Genomic DNA, 17,407 nt, shown 5'->3' on the forward strand with positions numbered 1-17,407 from the left:
TATATATACATACATATATAGTTATTACAACATTATATACACTATTACTTTACATTATAAAAATATATATAATCTATAAACCCCCACAAAACCCCATATATGTGTTTTGTATTTATAATATATATATAATAATTAAAGAAAACATTACAGTTTTTTCTCATATTTCTTGTTATTAAAATACCCCCCCCCCCCTCCCCACACGGTCTGCCTTTTTACTAAAATTTTTTCCCCCCCCGTACAAAATAAAAATTTTTTTTAAAATGAAAGCGACCACGCGGGGGGGAAGCAGAAAAAACCCACGAAACTTTTATGCACCACACACATTTCCCCCGGTTTAAGAATAGTAACAGTTAATTCGCGTCCGTGTTTATCAGCCTGCTCGTCGATCCTTGTTTCCCCTCCCCCAACCCCCATCCGCTCTTCCCATTTCCCCCTTTACTTATTCTCCCCCCCCCTTCCCCCCCCCTTATACCTCCTTTTTTCTACCCCCCCCTTCCCCCTCCCCCCTTTCCTTTCCCACTATGCTGGTCCTCACAAACCCTCCTACTTTTTCTCAAAGCTCCGCCCCTTTTTCCCTTTAGCCCCTCCCCTATCTCGCCGAAGCTCCGCCTTACTCCACTGGCCCACTGCCAAGATCAGGTCACGGTCAAGGTTTCGTTCGAGCGTTTGGATGACGAAAGGGGAAAGGAGAGACGGGAGAGGGGGAAGGGCAAAGGGAGAGGGAGGAGGGGAAGAAGGGAAAAAAAAGAGGGGGGGAGGGAATCACAAGTGGGAGAGGGAAAAAAAAGCAAACGAGGGAAAGAGAGACAGCAAAAAATGGAAAAAATGAGGGGAAAGGAAACCAGACGAAGTATGTAGGCCACACACTTCCTCCTCCTCCTCCTCCTACCCCCCCCCCTCCCCATCCCTGTCCCTTACTCCACACCTTAGGGTAACCATGACAACCCGCGGAGGACTCTTGTGGGATCCATTTACCAGGGAATCATAAACCACTCAAACAAGGACCACAAATCCCCCCCCCCCACACTTTTTCCCCAAAAACGCCCCCCTTTAAAAACAATCAACAGAGAGAAACAAAGGAATGAGAAGCGATTTACGTAAACGGGGCGGCACACCTCAGCACAGTCCGCGGGGTTCTGCAATGGCCTCGCCCAGGTGAGACAAGGCCAAGGACATTCTCCGAGCTCTTTGGCCTCAAAGTATTGATCCCGGTATTAAAACTTCTATTTTCTTTTTTTCTTTTTACATGTTTCAACGTGTTTCTTTTACATTTCCAGTGGCCCTATTATTCAAACCAAGGTCTGTCACGACTTCGAGGAAACAATGCATGGTCATTTTCGCCGCGATCTTATTATTCAGGGTTAAAATACGATCTCTATTCCGCGATGCTTTGACATTTTTACTTTTCTCAGTGACATCGCGTGTATTTGAAAACAATGTGGCAAGAAACAATGACAAAACTATCCTTGCAGTCAGAGGAAACTAAGTACCAGAATTATGTATCAATACCCATTGATCTAATCAAATACAACTACAATAAGAATATAATAGTTTGCCTTCCAAGTTTATCCATTTTCTGTGATGCAAGATAGTGACAGCTTAGTAAATACATCCATTTTCTATGTCGAGATTTTTTCAATAGTATACGCTGATACTGGTAATTTCATCTACCGATGCAATTTTTTCCCACTGCTTTTACAGTCAACTTTTTAAAAAGTTGCAAAAATAATAACATTTCCTAAATTTCACCAAAAATGTGGCCAAGTTTTTTCCATCTGTCCTCCCTCACTCATTCACAAATCTTACTCCTAAACTTACTCTTCTCTCTCTCTCTCTCTCTCTCTCTCTCTCTCTCTCTCTCTCTCTCTCTCTCTCTCTCTCTCTCTCTCTCTCTCTCTCCTCTCTCTCTCTCTCTCTCTCTCTCTCTCTCTCTCTCCTCCCTCCCCTCCCTCCCCTCCCTCCCTCCCTCCCTCCCTCCCTCCCTCTCTCCCATCCCCTCCCTCCCTCTCTCCCCTCCCTCCCTCCCTCTCTCCCCCTTTCCTCCCTCTCTCCCCCTTTCCTCCCTCTTCCCCCCCTTTCCTCCCTCTACCCCCCCTTTCCTCCCTCTCTCCCTCTTCCCTCCCTCTCGTCCTCTTCCCCCCTTCCCTCCAACCCTCCTTCCCTCCCGCTCCCTTTCCTTCTCTCTCTCTCTCTCCATCCCCCTCTCCCTTTGCTTTCCTTCTCCCTCTCGCTTAATATTCCTGGCCCAACCTATGCCCTCCAAGCCCACGCGCGAGTGCTTGCAAACACGCCTATACACGCAAAGTCACACACACACACACACGCAGACAAACAAAGAAACTCAGACTCATCCTCAGACTCTCACTCTCACTCTCACTCTCACTCTCACTCTCACTCTCACTCTCACTCTCACTCTCTCTGACACACTCACATTTACATCCACCCACACCTTCACACACAAACACTCACTCATTCACTCACTCAATCACGCAGGCTCCGCTACTCGCACTCGTTTCCCTTCCCCTATCAGACTTCCCTTCCTTCCCTTTCTTTGCTCCCTCCTTTCCTCCTAGTTCCATTTTCTCTATCTGCTCGCTCGACCCCGCGTTTAGTCATGCAACACCAATGCAAGGATATGTTAAATGCTCGCAGGAATGCATTGCAACATGGAGCCTTGGCATGGCGCTTTGCAGCGGCGGAAGAGAGATAGGGTTGATCAATTTTATAAATTTTCCCATCTGAAAAGATGTCTTTCATATTCATCCATCATTTTCTTATTCCCGAACTTGGACATTCCTCGCTTTGTTTCTGGATATCCTTATGCCCACTCCTATCACTCTCTGAATCTTTATCTTTTCATACTTCAATACATTTAATACTTTTTCCTCTCTTTCTCATTCTCCTCGCCCCTAAATCTGCCCCCACCGAACACGCACGACCTGAGAGAATAACACAGCAACACACAGATACCGGCAAGTGGAGGAACTTTTTGTTTTAGCAAGAGTAAATAGATCCGATACCAACGAATGCTCAGGAACTCTCAAGGATACAGTTCTCAACAGGCACCGTTTTTTCTTGCATTTGCACAACTGTGGAGTCCATCAACCCTTGCGACGCCTTCTGCGAGGGACGGAAAGGGGGCACTCACCTGGGTGTGGCAGACGGGAGGCAGCACTCTGGAGCTCACTCAGAGCTCTCATGTGGACCTCTCGGGAACTCTGCCAAAAGAAACGGATGCATTAAGGACTTCATTAACATTAGGAATAATCCTTAAACTATAAGAAAACAGCTACTTCGCGGAGTGAGCGATATCGACCCCACTGCCACATAAAAACACATCAATCCTCCTCCTTTAACCATTGAAAATATAAATATCTACAACCCTCAACTATGAGGCACAAATATATCTTTTTCGTGATTTTCGGCGCTATACCGATGTAGAGAGGCGTTGCATTTGAGCGCGAGACGTGGAACGCGCACAAGAAAGAATGGTGTTAAGAGACCAATTCGTAGTGTCGTAACCTTAGAGGGGGTGAGAGTTCGTGAACTACGATGGCGATAAGGCACTGGGTGTCATTTGAAATGGGTGCACATCTAAATTCCATTTCCACGTCCAGGTGCATGTATACATATATGCATACATACACACATACAATATATATATATATATATATATATATATATACATATATATACATATATATACATACACACACACACACACACACACACACACACACACACACACACACACACACACACACACACACACACATATATATCATCATCATCAAACGGAAAGTTCAAATTAAACCGCCGTGGCTCTCCCTTTAGCTCTATCCTGAGCCAGTCTAAACAGGTTTCCAATACTTCTGTCACCCACAATTTCCTCGATGTTGTCACCGAATCTAACTTTTGGTCTGCCTCTGCCTCTCATACCACACACACTACTCATACCGAGTTCACAGCCAATACCCTTGCATCTGAGCACATGCCCAAGAAAGGAGATCTCTCTTCTGTTGAGACTTACGAGTAATCTTTCCTTACGATCCGTCTTTTCCAGAACCCACTCTTTTGTTTTGTTTTCAGTCCCGTTCAAAGGCGTCGATCTTCTTTTCATCCCTCTTTTTTCAGAACCCAACATTCCGCTCCCTAACTGGCGATGCTGAATACGAGCGACTGTAGTAACCTTTCCTTCGTTCCCACTGAGATGCTCTTATCTTTCCAAATATTTGTCAACGAGACCATTGCGTTTCTAACAATGAACAATCTTCTTCTAACTTCTCTTGTGTCATCATAGTTATCCGTAATTAAAGCAACAAGATAAACAAAATCTTCAACATTTTCAATATTCTCGTTGTCATTCATCGTTATGAATTCTCTTATTGTTATTTTGGTTACCATGTCTGCATATTTTCATGGCTTTAGTCATACACACACACACACACACACACACACACACACACACACACACACACACACACACACACACACACACACACACACACACACAGAGAGAGAGAGAGAGAGAGAGAGAGAGAGAGAGAGAGAGAGAGAGAGAGAGATTAGATAGAGAGATAAAGAAACTGACTGACTGATTAAACAGATAGTAATATAGATAGACAGACAGACAGATAGACAAACAGACAAATAAACAGATACCCATACGGACAGTTAATTCTCTTAATCATTCGCGATGGGCAATGACGTTAAGAGGAATCATGAAGTGAAGCTGTTAGTAGGAAAGTCAGGTGAGATTTCCAGCGTCGCAGAGGGAAGAGGAAGGGAATGATAAGGTCACGTTAGAAAATGAGACGAGGTGAACTGCAACGTTGGAGACTACAATTATGCTCTGGAAAGAAAGAGGGAGAGAGGGAGGGAGATAAGAAGAGAGGGGGGAGACGGAGGGATAGAGGAAGGGAAGGGGAGACGGAGGGAGAGAGGAAGGGAAGGAGAGAGGGGGGAGGGAGAGAAGGATAGGAGGTCGAAAGAAGGAAAGAAGAGAGAGAGAGGGAGAGAGAGGGAAAGAGAAGGGAGGAAGGGGAGGGGGGGGGATGGAAGGGGAGAAGGAAGGGTAGAGAGAGAGTGCAGAAGGGGGAAGGAAAGGGAGAAAGAGAATAAGAAGGAGAGCCAAGGAGGGGGAGAGGGTGAAGGAAAGGGAGAGTATGAGCAGTCGTCGTCAACTGACCTTGTCCTAAGAGAATACGACATGAAAAGGTCAGCAATCATCTATTCTCTTTTTGCGACACCAAAGAGCCTCAAACTTGTGTTCTTTTAACAGGACTTCTCCGGAAAAGGTCATTTGAATGTAGAACAATATATTTTTTTTTCTCTGCAATTCGCCACACTTCTACTAACTTGCAACTTGCTTACCGCACCCACCTACCCCCCCTCCCCCCTATCAGCGTAAGGTTACCAGCTGATTGCATCATTACCTACCGACTAATTACATTAACATCACTTATCTGCCTCGATCAAATGCACTGGATATTGACCACTGTAAAAGAAAAGCCCAGAGAAAAATAAAGAGATAAAAAAATAAAAATGAGTCCTTGAATATAACAGACAATGGAAGCAACAAAAGTGGACAAGAAAACGCAATCAGTGTCGTAAACCTGATATAATTGCACTTTTATCTTGGAAAAAAAATCGAACAATAAACGCTATAAGATTACAAATCTTACACAAGAAAATAGTCCATCAAACACAGCAAAACGGCATTTACACACACGAAAAAAAATAAACATATATATAAAGAAGCCACTGTATCATCAAAAATGGATACTGAACTAACGTAGTGAAGATGACACAACTTCAATACACTATGCCAATGATACTTTCATGATAATAACAAAGTAAAAAAAAAACAAAAACAAAAAAAAGGTCTCTCCATTCTCCACCCAAAGAAGAACAGCATAAAGATAAATGATTATTATGTAAAAGTAACTCGCTGTCTCAGTCGCCGTGGTGAAGATCGCCACCGAGAGATGGCACCACCGCGCGCCACTATATAATGTTTCGGTAATAGTGACATACGCGCTAATTACCACCAAGGTTCTCTACGTAAGCCTAACTGATACAGCGTGGGAAAGAGTAATTCACCGACACCTTTGCTGTAAACACAACGGATAAAAATATAACGACGCATGAACAGGAGAAAATAATGAGAAAAAAGGAAATTGAGTATTGGTAATGAAAAAAAGAATCCTTCATATATAAAGAAAATACCGAATAACATAGAGAAAGAGAAAGAAAAAGAAAGAAAAAAGTGTCTATAAATGCAAAAAAGAATCAATCGGAGAAAGAACAAGAAATATTTTTTTTGTTTTAATTATAATGCAATCTCAACTGCACAACCCGGTCGATCTGGTTGACCATATTGCAAGGAGTCCACGCGAGCAAATGTCTCGACGAGCAGAGCAACGCATGGCAGACATAGGCCTACAATTCTTTTTTCTATTTTTTCTATTTTTTTTTTTTTTTTTTTTTTTTTTTGTCCCGGTGGTGATACGTCATCGAGAAGCAAGCGAAAGAAGAGAAGAGAGAGAACGAATGAGAGAAAGGAGGAGGGATGATGAGGAAGACAAAGAGCATACAATGAGGATGATGAGGTTACGTAGGGGAGAGAGTGAAGGAAAGGGGATAATGAGAGGAGGAAGGATGATGATATATAGACAAAGAAAAGAACGACAATAAGAAATGAGGAAAAAAAAAAAAAAAAAAAACGGGAAGCAAGAAAAAAGAGAAGAGAGAAAAACAAAATATGGAAAAAAAAAATGAGCATGACAAAACAAAAACAAACATATTCCTGGGAGAATAAATCAAGGCAAAAAGAAACAAGAAGAGGAAACTGCAAATACTAGAATGACCTCCAGAAAAAAAAAAAAAAAAAAAACACAGGTTTCATCATTCCCCCCAAAAACCCTATAATAAAACCCGCAAAATGTCAACCCAAGCTCCTTCTTGCAACAGCCGAGAGCCCACCCTGACCCAACCTTTCGCCGGCGCCAATCAGGACACCCATGTTCGGTCAGGTTGGGTCACCCCCTCGCGCCCAGCCCGGACCAAACCCAGCTCGTTGCAGGAGACGCCCATACCCGCCCCTCATACCTGCCCCTGATCCTTATACCCGCTCCTAATATCCGGTCTTGGTCCTCACGTTGGCTCAGACACCGGCCGAACGGGTCTGGGAACATCCTGTGCCTCTCGCGCCGCTCACCTGCTCCCGGAGTTTTCGGTCGACGACGCAGTAAAAAGCCGCTATTTGCGAACAGCTGTTTGCGGTGCTATGCATGCATATTCATAGGCGCGCGCGTGCGTGTGTGTGAGTGTGTGTGTGTGTGTGAGTGTGTGTGTGTGTGAGTGTGTGTGTGTGTGTGTGTGTGTGTGTGTGTGTGTGTGTGTGTGTGTGTGTGTGTGTGTGTGTGTGTGTGTGTGTGTGTGTGTGTGTGTGTGTGTGTGTGTGTGTGTGTGTGTGTGTGTGTGTGTGTGTGTGTGTGTGTGTGTGTGTGTGGGTGGGTGTATGTGTGTACATTTGTATGTGTAAAAGAGAGAATAAAAGGCAAATCCGGGAAAGTCAACACGATAGAGAGAAACTCTAAATTACAAAAAAAAAGGAAAAAAAAAAAAGAAAAATTATCGATAACGTGTATCTTCTTTTCCTGAAACCATTTCGCTACTCATCAATATTTACCTTCTGGGAGATACAAGATAGTAGACCCCGAGTTATCGGCATATCAACTGCCCTTATCACCCGTGGCATTAACACAGCACTCAGTCAAAAAGAACACGCAAATCACATCGTGCCTTACGTAGCCATTATCATACATCATTCATTGAACATTCCAAGAAAATGCGAAATTTAGAACCCCTACAAAAGAACTTCATGCAAAACAATTTCACTCCATACAGCCATACATACATATATACAACTCCCAATCACAGCTACTCATCCCCTGATCCTTATACCCACGCCTCATACCCGTAACAACTTCAGCACCTTCCCTCGGTCCCCCAAAATCACATTCAACATCCTCGCCCCTTATATCGGCTACTGATCCTTATACCTACTCCTGATAACTCCAACAAATTTACACTCTACCTCCCCCCCCCCTATATTTTACACCCCCTCTCCCAACCATTACTTTGCTAAACATTATTTTTCTTTTATTTTTTGAATTTTATAGGAATTTTAGTCACCATAAAAAACCCGCATATCTTATCTCTCTATTGCCTTATTACGACCAAATAAAATTCCTTGATAAGATAGGAAGGTACATAAGAAAGCCTCATTAAGCTGTTTCGAGCCCAAATGTACATATCTAGAAGTACGTCGATATTTCAAGTGGGCGAGTTTACTTGTCTGCGTGTGAGAGAGATAAATAAATAAACAAATAAATGTATAATAAATAAACATAGAGATAGATAGATAGGCAGACAGATAGATAGAAAGAGAGAAAGAGAGAGAAAGAGAAAGAGAAAGAGAAAGAAAGAAAGAAAGAAAGAAAGAAAGAAAGAAAGAAAGAGAGAGAGAGGGAGAGAGAGGGAGAGAGAGAGAGAGAGAGAGAGAGAGAGAGAGAGAGAGAGAGAGAGAGAGAGAGAGAGAGAGAGAGAGAGAGAGAGAGAGAGAGAGCGAGTGAGTGAGTGAGTGAGCGAGTGAGTGAGTGAGTGAGTGAGTGAGTGAGTGAGTGAGTGAGTGAGTGAGTGAGTGAGTGAATGTGAGTGAATGTGAGTGAATATGAGAGTGAGTGAGCGAGCGAGTGCATGAAAGAAAAAAAATAAGTGATTGTATACTGATCTTTTAATACATCACTCACACCCATAACATACAAACGTAAACACAAAATAAAAATGTATCCGCCATTCAATAAAGGCATTCAAACTGACAAAATAGTGAAAAGAAACAAACAAATTGTAATAATCATCAATTTACACGCGTACTCTGTCGACCAACCTCCCTCCCTCACCCCCCCTCCCCTCTCATAAGGTCGGGTCATCTCCAGCGCCCGAATAAGGTCATGGGTTTCGTTCTCGGTCAAGACGCCATGTACGGAATAGAAGCTCGTTTTCATTGGTATTCTCTCTTTTTTTTTCCTTCTACTTTTTGGAAGGTAATTTTTCAATACCGACCAGCTTTTACTTAGTACTTTCTGCGTATAAAAAGGAGAAAATGACCTTCACGACTTGTACTAATCTAATACATGAAATGGGGTGAATAAGTCATGGTAAAAACAGCAGTAGGAACAGTAACGGTAATAGTAATAATAGTAAAGGATAGAAATTAAGACAAATGTAAATAACATACAAAAATCTTAATAAACAAATGAGAAATGAAAAGAGTCAGAATAAAGCAAAGACTGGAGACTTGTTCTCTTAACTAGGACAGTTACCCACGGCGCGGCATTCACCACCGCGCACGTCACCCAACGACACCGATATTTCTCAAGCTCTAAGCTTTATTTGTACAGGTATTTCTTCCTTTCTTCTTTTTTCTTGGAATTACTAAAGCTGTTTTATTTTGATTGCTATATCTTTCAATGTGTTGTGTTTACGAAATCTGTTTTCAGACTCGCGAAAACTGGATTATCTTACCGCCTTCAAGGTCGACGACTTCGACGAAGACGAGGACGACGACGACGAGAACGAGGACGACGCGCTGCGGCGGGGGTGCTGGAGGGTGTGTGAGGACGACCTCCTGCGGGCGTAATGGGCGCGGGGCAGCATCGTTGAGGGCAGGACGGCCAGGGACGACCACTGCCTCCCGCCAAAGTCATCGGAGTTGCACCTTCTTAACATCGCGCGAGTCGGATCCGGGGAAAGGACTTGCAGCAGGGGGGGAGAGGAGGGGAAGGGGGTGGGGGTGGGGCAGGGAGCAGAAGGGAGGGAGGGGCAGGGAACAGGAGGGAGGGAGGGGGATCTGGGACTCAGAGGAGTGAGAGGTTACTCGGTGCTGGAGACGGAAAGGGTCAGAGGATGTGGGATAGAAAATTCCCTAAGACTGTACAATAGTTAAGAAGGGAATTGAAGCAAGAAGGTATGATAGTTGCAGTTTGTAGGTCAGGATGACGGGGAGTGTTTGGAGAGGAGGGGTGAGAGGAGAGGGGTCAGAGGAGAGGGGAGAGGGGTCAGAGGAGAGGGGAGAGGGGAGAGGGGTGAAGGGTAAAGACAAGAATGACGGGAGATGAACAGGGAGGAGGAATACAAGTTCCAACGTCCTCACGGGGAAAAACCTGTTCAATCGTATGACGACTCTTATTTGCTTTTTCCTATTTCACTTCACGTCCATTTCCTTCCGAAGCTAAACTACCATAAAATGAAAAAAAAAACATACAAATAGATAAAAGAATAAGACCACTGCACACACCACCACAAAATGCTTTGGTCTGACCACTTAATGGCGCTCAGTACACTCTGGTCAAGCAACACGTCTCGAGCGGCTCCTGCTTGCACTCGGCGCTTTTCACTTTTGCGGTTGCGGAAGCAGAGGCGAGCGCGGCGTGCGGCCGATTGGCTTCTCCTTCGTGAGGGAAGCTCGTGACGGCGCTAAGGGCGTCTCGCTCCTGCCGCCGCCGTCCACGGGCAGCAGTTTCACCTGCATTTCTTTTTTCTTTTCGAAAAGTTCTCACCGGAGAGGTAGCACTGGCCGTTTTAGAGATCACTACAACGGTAAAAACGTCATTAGCCAAATGTGAGGCGACTAGTAGACATTCCGCTCATAATCGTACATATGGTAACACCAAACCGTTAACAGGCCAACTAAAACAACACAATAACGCAATAACGCTAACATACAATGATAACGGGGACAAAACGCTTGTCACGAACGAACGCACACCAACGTGAGATAACGAAAGGACCACGGACACTTCAGGTCATTCCGGACGGACGGGAGAACACTCTTTGAAGAGTATTTAACCCACTCTCACGAGCTGCTTGAGGGACACACGGGAACAGCCCAGGGAACACGGTCGCAGCCGCCCCGAAACACGACGAGACGCAGCGAATACGGACGGGATTGAAACACAGGCGCCTTTCACGATTCCTCGGATAATCAGTACACCAACGAGAAGAACTGACAAACGAATCAGCAGAAATAAACGACATAAACCCCGGTGTGCGCCTCTACGAGAACCGCCATAAGCAAACAAGCAGGCAAGCACAGGGCCAGATGGGAAAGTTAGCGGCGACGCGAGCGAACCACTCCACCACCTGTAGCTCCTACGGTCACTGGTACACTCTCTGGCAAACACACTGGAGAAGGGGGCGTGGCATGAGTCCGGGGCTGGGGGGGGGGGGGGTCTATGAGGAGGAAGGGGGGAGTGAATGGGGGTTGTGGCAGAGAGGAGGGAGAGAAGGGAAGAATGGAGAGGGGGGGGGGGACAGAGAGGGGGGGAAGAGAGGGAGATAAGGGAAAGGAGGAAGAGGGGGAAAAGAGGAGGGAGAGGAGGAGAAGGGAGAGAGAGGGGGAGAAGGGAGGGAGAAGGGATGAAGAGAGAGAGAGGGGGAGAAGAGAGGGAGAGGGGAAAAGAGAGGGAGAGGGGGAAAAGAGAGGGAGAGGGGGAGAAGAGAGGGAGAGGGGGAGAAGGGAGGGAGAAGACAGGGAGGAAAAGGGGAGCAGGGAGGGAAAAGGAGGAGAAGGAAGAGCGAGGGAAGGAAGGAGGGAGATAGGGGAGAGAAATGAAAGAGGGAGAAAAGGGAGGGAGAGAAGGGAAAGAGGGAAAATGAAAGGAAGAAGGGAGAGAGAAGACAAGAAGGGATGGTGAAGAAAAGCGGAGAGGAGGGAGGGAGGGAGAAGGGAGGAGGAAAAGGAAGGGGGAGGAAGAGGAGGGAAAGAGAAAAAGAGGGCGGGGAGAGAAGGGAATATAGATGGAGAACATATAGATAGAGGGGAAGCGAACAGAAGGGAGGGGAGAGGCGATAAGGGATAGAGGGGAAAAATATGTGGTAAACAAGAGGGAAGGGAAAGAAGAAGATGAGGTAGGAAGGGATATGTCGCAGTATGTCGAGGAAGAGGGGAAGGGAGGGGGAGGGGGGATTGGGAGGGGAAAGTGAAAGGGAGGGATGGAGGGAGGAAGAGGGTACGTGAAAGGAAGGAGTGATAAGGAGGAGGTGTAGGGAGGGAAAAAGAAGAGGAAGGCGAGAAAGGAGGGAGGGAGGGAGGGAGGGAGGGAGGGAGGGAGGGAGGGAGGGAGGGAGGGGGAGAGAGAGGAGAGGAGAGGAGAGGAGAGGAGAGGAGAGGAGAGGAGAGGAGAGGAGAGGAGAGGAGAGGAGAGGAGAGGAGAGGAGAGAAGAGAAGAGAAGAGAAGAGAAGAAAAGAGAAGAGAGGAGAGGAGGAAGAGAAGGAGGAGGAGGAGGAGGAGGAGGAGGAAGAAGAAGAAATAATGAAGAGGAGGACGAGAAGAAAAAACAACAACAACCACGGAATGAAAAAAAACAAAACAAAAAAAACAGAACAACGAATTTAAAAACAGAAGAGGACGAAAACCGAAGAGGAGGAGGAGAGCTAAAAGAAGAAGAAAAACAAAGAGAAGCAGCCACATCGCGACGACGCAGCGGAGGCCAAAGAATGCGAACTCGACCTGAAAACGAAATAGAAAGGAAGAACCGGTATGGGAAGAGAGGAAGAGAGAGAGAGAGAGAGAGAGAGATAATGAAAGTGCGAGAGGTCGGAAAAAAAGGAGAAAGTAATCGGGAGAGGATGATACAGGAGGATAAGAGAATGTTGGGTATGGGAGAGAGAGAGAGAAATAAAACGGATAAATCGAGAGAGAGAGAAATAAAACGGATAAATCGAGAGAGAGAAATAAAACGGATAAATCGAGAGAGAGAGAGAGAGAGAGAGAGAGAGAGAGAGAGAGAGAGAGAGAGAGAGAGAGAGAGAGAGAGAGAGAGAGAGAGAGAGAGAGAGAGGGGAGAGAGAGAGAGAGAGAGAGAGAGAGAGAGAAGAGAGAGAGAGAGAGAAGAGAGAGAGAGAAGAGAGAGAGAGAAATAAAACGGATAAATCAAGAAAGATTAAACTTTTTTTAACAAATGGAAAGAGAATGGATAAGTTGGTTTGGAGATGGAGAAAAGGGGAGGAAAGACTGGGCAAGTTTTATTTTATAGAGATTTTATAGAGAAAGACTGGACGGACGAAAGAAGGAAGTGAGATACAGAGAAAAGAAGTAAAATGCTTTACGAGGACCAGGCGAGGGATAAGCAGATAATGGATAAATTAGGAGAACGAGACACACATGGGCAAACAGGTAGACAGAGTAAAGCAGATAAACAGATAGTCAAAGGAAGAAGGAAAGAGAGAAGAAATAGAGAGGAGAGGGAAGAGAGGAGAACCTGTTCCAGCGGTAGCGTTGGCTCTGACGAAGGAGCCAAGGCCGGGACAAGTAAATGTCATGGAACGCCCCCCTCCCTCTCCACCTCTCCCCCCTCCCTCTCCACCCCTCCCCCCTCCCTCTCCACCTTTACCCCCTTCCCTTTCGCCTCTACCCCCTCCCTCTCCACCTCTACCCCCTTCCTCCTTCACCAGAACCCCTATCCTATCCCTGCCCCCACCTCCCCTTCTTTCTCCTCCGGCTTTATCCCCTCCCCCTTTCACTACAGCCCCTACCCCTACCCTGCCCCCATCTCACACCGCCTCTCTTCATCCCCCACTCCCTCTCCCCTTCCTTCCCCTATTCCTTCAACCCACCCACCCCCAAACCACTAAGGTTCCCCCCCACCCTGCCCAACCCCCCACCATCCCGCTTTTCGTGTCCGCAAGAGGCGAGATAGGGAAAAGGGAGGGAAAAGGGGAAAAAATTGAGATGGGTGGGCTAGGAGGAGGAGGAGAGGAAGTGGAGGAGGAAGTGGAGGAGGAAGGAGGAAGGAGGAGAAGGAGGAGGAGAAGGGGAGGAGGAGGAGGAAGAGGAGAAGGAGGAGGAGAAGGAGGAGGGGGAGGAGGAGAGGGGGAGAGGAGAGGATGAGGAAGAAGGAGAGGAGGAAGTGGGAGGGAGGGGGGAGGAAGGGGGAAGAGGAAGAGAAGAGGAAGAGGAAGAGGAAGAAAGGGAAAAGGAAGAGGAAAGGGAAAAGGAAGAGGAAATGGAGAGGGAAAAGGAAGAGGAAGAGGAAGAGGAAGACAAGAAAGAAGACGAAGACGAAGACGAAGACGAAGACGAAGAAGAAGAAAAAGAAGAAGAAGAAGAAGAAGACGAAGAAAAGACAAGAAGAAGAAGGTGGAAATGGAGGATGAAGAAGAGGAAGAGGAGGAGGAGAAGGAGGGAGGAGAAGAAAAGGAGGACAGTGACGACGACGACGGCAAGGAGAGGAAGGAGAGGAAGAGCGGAAAATAAAAGGAGGGAAGAGAGAGGAGGATACAATGGAATACAGAATTATCTAGAGTTTCACAGAACCTGGAGGAGGGTTGAGAGAAGGGAATACATTACATACAAAGAAAGAAAAAAAAAGACAAAAATATTTAAACATCGCGCGAAGATGTGGAAAGTTGAAAATTAGCGGCACAAAGACACACACCCGGTAAATGAGAGACAAATACAATAAGAAAACAAGAAGAATGACAGATAGGCCATAATGTCTTCAAGGTTAGGCCTATGCAGACCGACGTGGGAAATGAAATGACCGACAAATACAGAGACAAAAGCTGATCAGGAACAGACGCAAGATAATCAACGACAAGCAACAGTGCCTGTGAAATTGGACTCATAATTGGCACTCCTTCGAGCCTCGGTAGCGCGGCCGGTGTGGCAAGCAGCGCTCCCCAAGGGCGGCGGTGACAAGCGCACGCATGCCCAAGCACTGTTCATGACATCAGATTCCAGGGTATGACGTCACCACTTTCTAGCGCCTGCCGCCACGCCCTGGCGTGCTTGCGCGGAGGGGCCTTGGGCGCCCGTGCCCGGTCGGCGGCCGCGTCGGGAGAGAGAAGCGGCGGACGACAACGACGGAAAAACGGCCAGCCAGCGTGCACACAGACAGGGTCGCGCACGCACACCCAATACCACCGCATGTCAACAAACACAGAACGCGCGCACACACACACACACACAAACACACACACCTAACCTAACCACCTACCTATACACGCAATCAGTATCCAATTACCAGAGCAAATGCAATCAGGCGCACATTCATCGCAAGTCAACCTGTTTTTCTAGTACCTGTACCCCCATCCCCATTCCACCCTCCCGCCCACCCTAGTGTATATCATAACACCCTTTAAAGGTGAACATAACCGAACCGTTAGGGTACTTAGTGCCCGCCACCCGACGGCCCTGAATCGGCAGGACACCTGCGCGCGGCCTCTCACTTGCGCTTGCTTGACACCTCAGCAAGGTACCAAGGACCTTTCCGAATGCAGGTGTCTATCTTTGTCTATCTACTATTTCTCTGTCTATTCACCAATATGGATGGCCATAACCAGATAGAGAAGTAGCTACAAAAACAAAATAGAGTATGACATATCCTAAATCCCTAAGCTTGCCAATCCACACAATAAGCAACTCAGTAAGAAGGGGAAAATGGAAACAAAAAATCCCAAAGCCAAACTACGAACTCGATGATCGCCCCCCGTATCATTATTTTATCATCGCATCAGATAATGAATGCCTTTAAACGGACCGTCAGTGCGTCCCTGCCGTTACGTAACACCATTAAATGTTCAGAACAACAACATGAATCACGCCCATTAAAGGTTGCTTTTTGAGTTTATATTGACAGGAAAATTCAAGTTCTTAGGCGAAGTAGACGGCCTCTGAGGTTCATTCTTTGGCGTGACGCTACTCAACTACAGGTGGCAGGATATTCTTCCAATATAACTATAATCGGTGGTAAGCATGCGACACACACGCACAAATATAAATACACACACACACACACACACACACACACACACACACACACACACACACAGACACACACACACACACACACACACACACGTACATACATATACATATACAGTCATTCGAACTAAAAAACAACCACAACCATTCTCATACTCACTCACTCACACACTCCCTCTCTCCTGCCTGCCTGCCTGCCTGCCTGCCTGCCTGCCTGCCTGCCTGCCTGCCTGCCCCCCCCCCCTCTCTCTCCCTCTCTCTCTCTCTCTCTCTCTCTCTCTCTCTCTCATCTCTCTCTCTCTCTCTCTCTCTCTCTCTCTCTCTCTCTCTCTCTCTCTCTCTCTCTCCACACACACACACAAACAAAACAAAAACATGCGCATAGCCGCATATGTACACGCACACACACACAAATATATATATACAAAAAATAAACAAATGAAGAAAAAAAAACGAATAAACAGTCTGCGACCACAGAACGGGGGAAAAAGCAACATCTCTGCAGGGTAATAACTCGCACGACAACATCAGCAACGGCAACAAACAAGCTCCCGCCCCGCCCCACGTCAGCCTGGTGTTACCGCGTCGTCGTGGGCCAAGTCGCCTCACAGTCACGGAGGAGACGAAGCGAATGGGCGGGCGGGCGGGCGAGCGAGCGAGCGAGCAAGACGAGGCGTGATGCCTTGCGAACAGCGAAAGTAATACTGTTTCCTCTGATCTTGTTCGAGGCCAATATCATCGCCTCCCCTCTTCAGATTTCTGCCCTCCGTCCTCCCCCTCCCCCTTCCCACTCCCCCATCCCTCCCGTCCCCACTCCCCCTCCCCTCCCTTGCACCCTCCTCCCCTCTCCAAGTGCAGGCGGCAAATCGCCCTATCAGCTTATTATCTCCGGGGAGTGTGGAGAGGCATAGTACAGGGGGGGGAGGGGGCTGATACCCCTACCCAATACCCCGCAGCCTGCCTTTTCTACGGCACCCTTTCCGCTCTAAAATGCCCGACAAGAAAACGATACACTCGGGAGCTACTGCCATCGCTATCTTATCTAATCCATGGAAGTCCTTGGCGGGAGCAGCGGTGACCCAGCAACATGCAAACTCCACTCGCCAGCGCCCACCAGTCACGTCTCGCTTTCAAGGAGGCGCGGGCACAATCACTCATTTCTAAACCCAAAATGAGACCAGTCATTACACACAAACCAGTCTTTACAGCGATCATGTTACCATAGCTGCTTTGGGGGAACTAACATATTTTTTTCTATCTCTGTCGTGTTCTTGTTCTCCTTCCTTATCGGCCTAATTTGGAAGCATTCATAAGAAACCATAATCATTTGATAGGCAGACGTACACAACGGAAAATACTACTGATTATGCTTCCATACATATCTAATTGCTATTGCAAAAAAAAAAAAAAAAATGCTCCTGCCTGACCTGTACCGTGCAATCACTATCACTCACGGGCACAGGGTCGTGTTTAGGCAATGCAAGGCGGTAATGGAAATCTGACCTGGTATCTTCATTTTCTTATGACCTGCAACGGGTATTACATCAAACTAGTCTTTAATACAGAGGGATTTT

The 17,407-nt window shown here is 46.6% G+C and overlaps 1 protein-coding gene across 1 annotated transcript; it reads right to left on the minus strand.

Annotated features, from left to right (window-relative positions):
- Window positions 1–3,101: 3,101 nt before the first annotated feature.
- LOC125029833 (serine/arginine repetitive matrix protein 2-like) lies at window positions 3,102–16,465 on the minus strand. Its single transcript, XM_047620008.1, has 3 exons — window positions 16,415–16,465; window positions 9,592–10,302; window positions 3,102–3,218 (listed from the first exon to the last, which is right to left on the minus strand). The coding sequence occupies exons 2-3, from the start codon at window positions 9,793–9,795 to the stop codon at window positions 3,102–3,104; spliced, it is 321 nt and encodes a 106-aa protein (XP_047475964.1). The 5' UTR covers window positions 9,796–10,302; window positions 16,415–16,465.
- Between the last annotated feature and the right edge of the window lie 942 nt (window positions 16,466–17,407).

The sequence above is a fragment of the Penaeus chinensis genome, chromosome 10, assembly GCF_019202785.1.
Source record: "Penaeus chinensis breed Huanghai No. 1 chromosome 10, ASM1920278v2, whole genome shotgun sequence".
Taxonomy (NCBI): domain Eukaryota; kingdom Metazoa; phylum Arthropoda; class Malacostraca; order Decapoda; family Penaeidae; genus Penaeus; species Penaeus chinensis.

Bases quoted from the DNA above. Each gene is read 5' to 3' on its own strand.
- LOC125029833 (XM_047620008.1), bottom strand. From the start codon at position 9,795: ATGTTAAGAAGGTGCAACTCCGATGACTTTGGCGGGAGGCAGTGGTCG. The intron at 3,219-9,591 runs GTAAGATAATCC...TTCTTTTGGCAG, and splicing joins AGTCGTCGACCTTGAAGGCG to AGTTCCCGAGAGGTCCACAT.